The 11,146-nt window shown below is 44.8% G+C and overlaps 2 protein-coding genes across 2 annotated transcripts; one reads left to right on the plus strand and one right to left on the minus strand.

Annotated features, from left to right (window-relative positions):
- Positions 1 to 780: 780 nt before the first annotated feature.
- LOC117965057 (protein S100-Z-like) lies at positions 781 to 4,070 on the plus strand. The gene is made up of 3 exons (XM_059007358.1): positions 781 to 803; positions 3,159 to 3,328; positions 3,664 to 4,070. The coding sequence occupies exons 2-3, from the start codon at positions 3,191 to 3,193 to the stop codon at positions 3,811 to 3,813; spliced, it is 288 nt and encodes a 95-aa protein (XP_058863341.1). The 5' UTR covers positions 781 to 803; positions 3,159 to 3,190; the 3' UTR covers positions 3,814 to 4,070.
- Positions 4,071 to 5,587: 1,517 nt separating this feature from the next.
- Positions 5,588 to 8,031, minus strand: LOC117395446 (protein S100-A1-like). The gene is made up of 3 exons (XM_033994350.3): positions 7,923 to 8,031; positions 6,376 to 6,542; positions 5,588 to 6,074 (listed from the first exon to the last, which is right to left on the minus strand). Exons 2-3 carry the CDS (start codon positions 6,526 to 6,528, stop codon positions 5,919 to 5,921), a joined length of 309 nt encoding a protein of 102 aa, XP_033850241.3. The 5' UTR covers positions 6,529 to 6,542; positions 7,923 to 8,031; the 3' UTR covers positions 5,588 to 5,918.
- Between the last annotated feature and the right edge of the window lie 3,115 nt (positions 8,032 to 11,146).

The following is an 11,146-nucleotide window of genomic DNA, read 5'->3' on the forward strand; positions in this document are numbered from 1 at the left end:
TCAAAGTTTACTGCTGTGGTATCCCCCTGGTAAAAGCACAGCACAGTGTAGTAAAGCACAGAGAAGATAATGAACCAGCCCCCTTCTCAAAGTTTACTGCTGTGGTATCCCCCTGGTAAAAGCACAGCACAGTGTAGTAAAGCACAGAGAAGATAATGAACCAGCCCCCTTCTCAAAGTTTACTGCTGTGGTATCCCCCTGGTAAAAGCACAGCACAGTGTAGTAAAGCACAGAGAAGATAATGAACCAGCCCCCTTCTCAAAGTTTACTGCTGTGGTATCCCCCTGGTAAAAGCACAGCACAGTGTAGTAAAGCACAGAGAAGATAATGAACCAGCCCCCTTCTCAAAGTTTACTGCTGTGGTATCCCCCTGGTAAAAGCACAGCACAGTGTAGTAAAGCACAGGGAAGATAATGAACCAGCCCCCTTCTCAAAGTTTACTGCTGTGGTATCCTCCTGGTAAAAGCACAGCACAGTGTAGTAAAGCACAGGGAAGATAATGAACCAGCCTCTGGAAAAAAAAGATTAAGGAAAAGAATCGGAGAGGAAGCAGAGAGATAATTGGAGAGGGGGATAGAGAGAGAGGGAGAAAATAATGGAGAGGTGGAGAGGGGTGAACAGGGAAAGGGGGAGCGGAGATAGGACGTAGAGAGGGAGGGGAGGGAGGTCCAAAAGGGCGTTCCCTGGTGTAGCCCGGCCTCTCTCATTGGACTCTCCGTTTTGGGGGCGGTGGCGCGCCCAGGTTATTTAAGCCCACAACAGCCTCGTCTCCGTTATAGCAATCTTTAGTTTCTACTGGTCAGGTAAGACAAATTGCGATTTCTTTTGATTGTTTTTATTTTTTTATGGGGGTTGGGGGTTGGGGGTTGGGGGTTGGGGGTTGGGGGTGGCGGGTGGCGGGTGGCGGGTGGCATTTTAAAACGAATTTGACCAGTACAAAACGTACATTTTATTCAGTTGTAAATCCAGTTTTATAGACAAAACGTCGGAGTTTGGAACACTGCCTCGTTCTTGTGCCAATTTCAAACGCAGGCAACTGAAAGAAAATGAATCCTAAATACTAACCGTCTGCAAAGGCAAAATGAATTTCACAAAGCGCGAGTGCAATAAGTGACTCATACACGCACAAGTTCATAAATACGTTTTTTTTAAAGCCAGTGTGTATAATTTGTTTAACCGTGTTCGTGAAATCTAACGCGCATAATTTCAATTCTAACAAATACAGCAAAACGCTCTCAAACAAGTGCGTGCGCAGGCCAGGTGTTCATTTCTAAAGTAATTACAGCAGGGCTGCGGGTCCCTCTTAAAAGGGCGATCACACCTTCACCTGACTGTGTATATATTAAAATGCGGCTTTATTAAGAAGCATGCTTGAGTCCAATATAAGGTTTTTGTAGTTTCATGTATTTGCACGATTAGAGCCGCTGTACAAACTCTCTCTCCTAGCGGTCCGTTCTCAAGACTAGCGCTGCATTGCTTCCCGTTGAGTCACTGTGGAAATTCTTCAGTTTAATTGCTTGGCATCGTAGCCTGAAACCATTCAAGTGAGCGCGATTCGTCTTACTGCGCATGTGAAGCGTGTTTAAGCCTGGCTCTACCGCGTGTTCGTGTCCGCTTGTTTCAGTTCGAATACATTTTGTTAAAGTATTGCGATCGTTTTAAGCGCGATTTGATTTTATCATTCGTCTTCCACGCTCCACAGTAACGGCTAATCTTGGTTAATTTGACGCCTGGATTAAGAACCATGAGGTACATTTTCCCATAGTAATAGCATTGCAAAGCACGGAGAGGTCTGGTAAAGCATAGGGAAGCATTGTAAAGCACAGAGAGGTCTGGTAAAGCATAGGGAAGCATTGTAAAGCACAGAGAGGTGTGGTAAAGCATAGGGAAGCATTGTAAAGCACATAGAGGTCTGGTAAAGCATAGGGAAGCATTGTAAAGCACAGAGGTGTGGTAAAGCATAGGGAAGCATTGTAAATCACAGAGAGGTCTGGTAAAGCATAGGGAAGCATTGTAAAGCACATAGAGGTCTGGTAAAGCATAGGGAAGCATTGTAAAGCACAGAGAGGTGTGGTAAAGCATAGGGAAGCATTGTAAAGCACAGAGAGGTCTGGTAAAGCATAGGGAAGCATTGTAAAGCACAGAGAGGTCTGGTAAAGCATAGGGGAGCATTGTAAAGCACAGAGAGGTCTGGTAAAGCATAGGGAAGCATTGTAAAGCACAGAGAGGTGTGGTAAAGCATAGGGAAGCATTGTAAAGCACAGAGAGGTCTGGTAAAGCATAGGGAAGCATTGTGAAGCACAGAGGTGTGGGAAAGGATATAAAATAAAAACCTGGTAAACTATGTAGATGCATAGCAGTGGGTAAAGCATAGGTTTAAAGCTGGGAAATCACAAAAAAAAATCATGAATGAGAAATGAAACTAAGCATTTTTTTTCTTCCTAAAATGGTTCCAAGAGTACCTGACTCATCTTGATTGAGTTTACACCGTTCTTCCTGGGCGTAGCAGTACTCTTTGATCAGAGTTTAATGTTTCATCCTCTTTGAACAGTTCCAGTCTGTTGGCTTTTGTACAGTACTGTGGTTGTGCAGCGGATTACACCGCCCCCAGGTGGCCAGCACGGCAAACTACACAAGCAGACAACGCCCTGTATGGTCACGTTGACGTCAACAAGACACCTGGACCGCGTGCTCCTGTAATAGTCCTGATTCGCTACAGTGTCGACTCCTTGAGTTTTCAGTTTGATGAAATGGGTTTCCTATAGATCAGTGGTTCCCAACCCTTTTTATTTCTTAACTTGACCCTTAATTGAACTAACTTGCTTTAATTAGACCATTTGCATTGTGTTCATCTTATAAACAGTTGCTGATTTCAAGTTAGCGATACCATTTTATAAGTAACTTGAACTCTGCAACTTTAAGAGCTGAGAACAATTAAAAAGGTCGAAATTAAGCAAATGATCAGTTCAATTAAGGGTCTCGTTAAGTAATTGAGAGCTCAGTTGGAATAAGAACCAGCAGACGCAGGGGGTCCCCAGGACCAGGGTTGGGAAGCCCTGCTCTAGATCGAGATATGAAGAATAGTAATTGATAAACTGCCTTGTTAGATTGTGGAGTGTTTTGTGAATTCTCTCTCCTCTCCTCTCCCCTCCCCTCAGGCCGGCTCACACACACCACTCAGTTTCTCACCATGTCTGAACTCGAGGGCGCCATGGCTGCAATGATCAAGGTTTTCCACAAGTACTCCGGCAAGGAGGGAGACAAGTACACCCTGAGCAACGGGGAGCTGACGGACCTCATCAAGAACGAGCTGGGCAACTTCCTCGGGGTGAGTTTTGTAGTTTTATCGCGGTGTAATCCAATAAACTACAAAATGGTATCGCAAAAGTCTACCAGAAGGGAGCCGTACTGTATTGTCAGATTTTGTAATGCCAAATATTTTCCTGTTTTGTCCCTTTTATAGGAGAGTGGGGGGCAAGATGGGGGAACTACACAGCAGTATGTAATTCAATATGTTAACGTTCAGCAGGTTTCATTGGACTTTATGAAGCCACATTAATTCATTCTACAGGGCGATGCAAAACTGTTGACCAGAGCTGTAGATCATATAACAGGGAGGAAGCGCTTCTGTTTTATTGATTTTTATTTAAATTCCAAATGCAGGATCCCAAGGACAAGGCCGCGGTCGACAAAATCATGAAGATGCTGGATGAGAACAAAGACGGCCAAGTAGACTTCAACGAGTACGTGGTCCTGATCGGCGCCCTCACCATGGCGTGCAACGAGTTCTTCAAGGATCAGAAGAAGAAGTGAGCGTGGAGGACCCCCCCCCCTCTGAACCGGTCTTACAAACCAGCACGCTGCGGTACGGAGAGAGGTCGGGGCGGTGTCGCGGAGTGCCGGCGCTGCGGGGTGATTCACTCGTGGCACTGCTTGTGTTCCATGCACTGTATATCACTGTGTACTGAGCTGTACTGGAGCCTTTCTTTCTGTCTTTCATTGCACCACAGCAGCTGAGTTGTAAGAACCACATCGTACTTTATATGAAATAAAATTCAAAACACACTGTCGACCTGTCTGATTCTGTGTATTAAATAGATTTTTATTTTTTAAACAAAAGGTTGAGAAACTATTACTTGCATATTATATGTATGAGGGTTGCCTCAGAGGTACAAAAAAAGGGATCTCAGAATGTAAAGGGGTGTGTTAAAAGTTTAAACTAGCCCCTTTCACAAAGTTTGCTCATGACGTTGATGTACATGAACAGTGTGTGCAGAATAAATGGCAATGAAATGTTTACTCACAATGCAGAAGGATGAACAGACGCCAATGTCAAATGATCTTTCTTCACCGTGTCTTCCATGTAAATTCAAGCACAAGCGTTTTGTGTCTTTAATGTAAATTCAATGACAAACGTCTTTCTCTAATGCATTCAATGTTACCTCTTTAAAGGAGGGGGCGGGTTTAGAACCCCCATGGTCATGTCGCCGTTTGTTCCCGCAGTGATGTCATCCTAATTCCTGTAAAAGCGGATTACGGGCGTTTTAGAGTTTTTCACCAAAGAAAAACAGATCAACTGACATGTGAGCACATCCGGGAGAGGCTTATTGACTTGGCTGTTTGTGAAGAGGGAGGGAGTTAAATCCTCTGTCAACAGCCTACACAGCCAGCCTCTTGCTAAGGCTTGCCAGAGTTACAGTCCAGCTGGAATCGGTGTCAGTGCAAGCAGAGGCACGTGGAAAATAAGAACTGGTGAATGGTGAATTTATGTGCTGTATTGTATAACCATGGGAACATTCCTGTGCGAGTGTACTGTGGTAAAGGTTGATAAGGGTGCACTGTTTTTGCATTGTCGATACCAGCTGTGATGTGTGAATAAAGGTTTTGTATTGCTTTTGTATTGAGTGTGCAAATCGGGGCCATATCATATTGCATTAAACAGATTGCTGGTTTAGTTAAGAAGGGCATATTTGTTACAGGATCCATTTCCGAGATTGCTGCACTGTTAATATTGTAAGTGTAGCTGACTCTTAACTATGCTGCCATTCACCAGAACCTTGCTTCACCTTCTCCCCCCCCCCCCCCCCCCAAAAAAAAAAAAAAAATGTCCCCACCCCTTTCTGGGAAGGTGGCAGGTATCGTTTGGTGAGCCGCTGGGGCCCGTGCGTGCGCTGGCGAGGTGGCAGGTATTGTTTGGCTAGTATCGTTTTGTCCACACCCCTTTCTCAGATACCCCGCCCCTTTCTCTGTTTCAGTCCTCCTATGTCTCTGTAGATTTGTTACCTCTTTGCCCTTCTCAGCCACCGTACATTACCAGCAGACACTTGATGGTCTGTCTTTCCTGAAGTACATCTAAGTGCAGGATAACGACCATGTCGCTGTGGGTAATTACCTAGCAGGCGCTGCGCTCCGGGGATCGTGCGGTGTAGCGTGTGCACTGTGTGAGTCTTGCATCTGTTTAGATAGCGCCTTGGCGAGGACGGACCTTGCTAAGGATCACCCTGGAAACATGTCTTGAGTGTTTCGCTCCCCAGCGGTGTATAGAGGCTGTCAGTTTGCATGCTGCTGAATAAGGAATAATACAGAATTTCCAAACAACAAATTTCCTTTATCTTTATTCATACATCACCATCCATACCAATGCCAAAAGTATTTTTTAAAAAGCCCATAACGACCCTAATCAAAGTTTACTACAGTATTTTTGCAGTTTCTCCCTCATGCTTTTCCCTTGGCTATACTATGAATTTACTATAATTTACCCTGGTTTGCTATGCTTATTAATACGCTTTACCATACCTCTTACAATGCTAGCTTTACAGTGATTTCACTGTACTTCGTTACACTTTGCTATGATTATAATAGGGGAAACAATTTAACCCGCTCCCCTCTGAGTTGTTGCTGGAAGGCGGCTGGTCTCCTCATTGTCTGTGAGCCGGGGCTCCGGTCAGCAGCTGGTTGCATTTGATGGCCAGCGAGGACAGCATGCTCATGTACTCCTCGAAGTCCACCTCTCCATTCTTGTCAGCGTCCAGAGAGGACAGGAGAGTGTTCACCTTGTCTCTGTCCGACTGGTCCTGCAGAGAGACAGACAGACAGACATGCTTACTGTGCAATCACAGGGTCACAGACTTATATCGGGGTAGATTAGAAGATCCCGCCACTATATAAGCCCATGGGTGTATGAGTGCCCCAACGGATGAAGTGTCCCATCTAAAAGTTTTTAGTTCTATACAGCAGTAAAAACATCCAGCCCTTTTAGCCCCGCCCCCCCCCTTCATTGTGCCACTGCATACATAAATACTGATGTTAAATAAAAGATCTAATTTATGTTCATTTAGTTTTTTAAACTAGAAGTGTGATGTAAGTGTCTCTCACCGCCAGCACGTTGGCCAGCTCTGTGGAGACCAGCGCATGGAACTCCCCCTTGTTCAAAGAGTGGGGGTCTCCCTGCTTCGTGGCATAGAAGTGAAAAACCTCGATCATGGTCTTGAGACTCCCCTCTAGGGCGGTGCTTCTCGGAGCGGCCATGGTGGGACTGTGACCTACAGAAACAGGGAGACATGTTGAACTGACGCTGAGAAAAGCCAGGAGCAAACTCACTGAGAGGGGGGCTGTGTGAATAGAGCTATCCAGCCTGTCAGTGACATCCATCCCCCATCACCATGGCTGGACAGCTATACCAGCGTTAAAGTTTACTTTACATTAGGTGTATTTGATCACTGTGTATTTGCATGGTAGTTACTTAGTAATTACATGTGTACTTACACTTAGTTACAGTGTTATTATGCATAGTTACAACTTAATGTGGAAATCTTTTTTTGCAGGATATATGTAAGTATAGAATTGTATCAGAAAACGGTTAGGGTTAGAGTTAGGGTTTAGTGTTATGTTATACACATTACGTACATTGTAACTATGCATTATAACATTGTAATTGTGTAAGAGTGCATATATTTACTGAGTAACTACTATGTAAATACACAGCGATTACAGATACTTATAGCAACGTGTTACCCAAAAAAGTTTAGTAAGGAAGGGGTCTGAGTGAGGAAACATGGGCAACACAATCCCCAGCCCCCTAGTCTTGCTGGAAACCATTTGCTGTTGCCAAACTTTTGAACACTTCTGTAGTCAGAGACACACATTGTAAAAGGGTTTTTCATGGAGAAAACTTTTTTTCTCAGAGGAATAAAACTAGAACGCGATGAAACGAGTCGGAGTGATCCAGTCGTTTTAATGCAAATGCGATCGTTTTCATGCAAATGAAATAGGGCTTACAGAAATTATAACGCTGTCTCCAAACTGGATGAGCCGGGTGCGAGAGTTGGAAGAACATTCGATTGAAGATTAAAGGTGTTTGTGATGTAAGGTAACATGCACTGCAGAGGTGAACCAATCGCCTTTGGTTGGAGCTGCATTTTATTCACTTATTTAATTGCATTTCATGGTCCAAGATATTTAATGAAAAACATACCACGTATTACAGCAGAAACAATAGCGTTGTCACATTCAAAATGGATCATTTTCTGTAGTTATTATCCAACAAATGTTCCTAAATATTTAAATGCTTAACTGAAAAAACATACATGCTAAATTGCACATTCGAAACCAGTCTCTTTAAGCATGTTTTTCCACTCATGTTTTTCCACTCATGTTTTTCCACTCATGTTTTTCCACTCAAGTGGAATAACAAAAATGTATCCCATGCTAGCTATGCCCATGCTTCTGGTACAAAAATGTATATCTATCCATACATTATGCGTTTCATTTAAGTTGTACATAATCATAACCTGTTACTCTATATCTGTGCATTAGCTAAACATTTTTGATGGAAAAAGTGAATTAAAAAAATAGAAACCAACAAAAGCAAAGGAAAGGGCAAAGTAATTCTGATAATGGTGATAAAATGAATCGAGTCTTACCTGTGTAGCTAAAGAGACTGTGTACCTGGGACAGGAGTGAGGGAGAGAATGTTCTGCTGGGGCGTTAAGTAATCCAGAAAGAGGATGCTGGTAACACCCCCTTAAACAAACGTGTGCGTGAGTGTGTGTGTGTGTGTGTGGGTGTGTGTGGGTGTGTGTGTGTGTGTGTGGGTGTGACTGACTCTGTACAGTATGCAGCAGTATTAAAACTTTATTTTCTCAATACTGTATTCATATAATCATTATTCGCATATATTGGCAAATTTGTATTATTAAAATTCATATCATTGTAAGTGGCCCCCCAAGATCTGGCCCTTATCTGGCCCTCCACTGAGTGTAATTGAATACCACTGGTATAGAGTATCCCAAGCCTCGGGTACAAAACAACTTGAAACCCAATCATTGGCTCTGAAGTCTTTCCAGCCCGAGGTCATGCGGTTGGTCCACGATATTCCCTTTTCTGGACACTTCAGTTCTGGAAAGACTTTGGATCCAATATTGACCCGTTGGATGGGAATTTATGAGGATGTGATCCCATTGCCCAGTAGATTCACTCTCCCTGTGCAGCAGGTATTAGGATCCCCACATCCTGACACCCCCACTCTGTAGATTCACTCTCCCTGTGCAGCAGGTATTAGGATCCCCACATCCTGACACTCCCACACTGTAAATTCACTCTCCCTGTGCAGCAGGTATCAGGATCCCCACATCCTGACACCCCCACTCTGTAGATTCACTCTCCCTGTGCAGCAGGTATTAGGATCCCCACATCCTGACACCCCCACACTGTAGATTCACTCTCCCTGTGCAGCAGGTATCAGGATCCCCACATCCTGACACTCCCACACTGTAAATTCACTCTCCCTGTGCAGCAGGTATTAGGATCCCCACATCCTGACACTCCCACTCTGTAGATTCACTCTCCCTGTGCAGCAGGTATTAGGATCCCCACATCCTGACACTCCCACACTGTAAATTCACTCTCCCTGTGCAGCAGGTATCAGGATCCCCACATCCTGACACCCCCACTCTGTAGATTCACTCTCCCTGTGCAGCAGGTATTAGGGTCCCCACATCCTGACACCCCCACACTGTAGATTCACTCTCCCTGTGCAGCAGGTATCAGGATCCCCACATCCTGACACCCCCACTCTGTAGATTCACTCTCCCTGTGCAGCAGGTATCAGGATCCCCACATCCTGACACCCCCACACTGTAGATTCACTCTCCCTGTGCAGCAGGTATCAGGATCCCCACATCCTGACACCCCCACACTGTAGATTCACTCTCCCTGTGCAGCAGGTATCAGGATCCCCACATCCTGACACCCCCACTCTGTAGATTCACTCTCCCTGTGCAGCAGGTATCAGGATCCCCACATCCTGACACTCCCACACTGTAGATTCACTCTCCCTGTGCAGCAGGTATCAGGATCCCCACATCCTGACACCCCCACACTGTAGATTCACTCTCCCTGTGCAGCAGGTATCAGGATCCCCACATCCTGCTAGCAGTGTGACTCTACAGTGGTGTCAGGATGTGGGGACCCTAATACTTGCTGCACAGGGAGCGTGAATCTACAGTGTGGGGGAGGAGGTGGGAAGACCATTTGAATGAAGGTGCAAATCGGCTGGGTTGAATCCAAGCTCCAACCTGCAGGAATTGAAATATTAAAGAGACGAGACAAAGCTGCAGCCTGTTGGAAAAGCTGTCTGAAATGGGATCCCTTCGTTTGAATGCTGGAGTCACGTGGGGTCCCCCGGCCCGGCTCGGTAATCACACTCAACAGTGAAGCAGCTGTTTGCAGGGCGTTATCGTTTGTTTTCTGCGCGGCGCTGTGAAAATGCCCAAACCACACAAACTCAAACATGCCAGCGGCTGCTACACCAGTTTTTTGCTGCAGTTTTTGGTTTACTCTTGCGCACAAAGCAATGTCCAAGGCAAGCTTCCTTCAATTAATTTTTTTTTTTTTTGCACATTTTGATACACAATCACAATTCACATAGAGTATAATCCCAGCGTGTGACCCTGAAGAAGCTAGCTATTCAACCACATTGTAGCTGCCCTATACCTGTGCTTCCATTGCCCCATACAGAACCATTGCCATTGTAGTGCCACTGTCTGGCTGTCTACATTGCCATTGAAGATCATTCAGGAAGGGTATAGTCAGCACCCTGTGGTTCCATTCTTCCAATGGCAGCCCATTGTAGCTGCCCTATACTTGTGCTTCCATTGCCACTCAGTATAATACAGAATGCAGTGCCACGGTCTCAGAATCTCTAGAGTAACACATTGGGTTTGGATTGGGTGCAGGCTCAGAATAAAAATCCAATTTTGAACCAGAGCATTAAAATCTCAAGGGCAAACACAGGGATATTAAAGGAGCTGTTTATACCACAGAAAGCAAAACCTCAACTCCCTAGTAGCACAGAAGCCATGGGAACAGGTTTGGGTGTGGCTCAGAGAAGATAATGTTTGTTTTTTAATGTGCTTTACCACACCTCTCTGTGCTTTACAATGCTTCCCTATGCTTTACCACACCTCTCTGTGCTTTACAATGCTTCCCTGTGCTTTACCAGACCTCTCTGTGCTTTACAATGCTTCCCTATGCTTTACCAGACCTCTCTGTGCTTTACAATGCTTCCCTATGCTTTACCAGACCTCTCTGTGCTTTACAATGCTTCCCTATGCTTTACCAGACCTCTCTGTGCTTTACAATGCTTCCCTATGCTTTACCATACCTCTCTGTGCTTTACAATGCTTCCCTATGCTTTACCATGCCTCTCTGTGCTTTACAATGCTTCCCTATGCTTTACCAGACCTCTCTGTGCTTTACAATGCTTCCCTATGCTTTACCATGCCTCTCTGTGCTTTACAATGCTTCCCTATGCTTTACCAGACCTCTCTGTGCTTTACAATGCTTCCCTATGCTTTACCTTTCACTGTGCTTTCTTACACTTTGCTGTGCTTTTATGTCATGTTTCAAGGTTCGGTTGTACCGATATGTTGGTGTAACCATTTTTTTCCAAATCTTCCTTTACCTGGCTTTGTGTTTGTGTGGGAAATGCTGAGCTATTTCAACTGGGCTCAACCCCCCACCGACTCTATATACAAGAATAACTGTGGTTTTGGTGCCACCCAGTGGAAGAAATGAAATGATCACATTGAAAAAAAGTAATGTGTTGTAACTGCACCCGCTGCTTCCAATGGTCTTGATTCTTATT

The sequence above is a fragment of the Acipenser ruthenus genome, chromosome 35 (genome assembly GCF_902713425.1).
Source record: "Acipenser ruthenus chromosome 35, fAciRut3.2 maternal haplotype, whole genome shotgun sequence".
Taxonomy (NCBI): Eukaryota; Metazoa; Chordata; class Actinopteri; order Acipenseriformes; family Acipenseridae; genus Acipenser; species Acipenser ruthenus.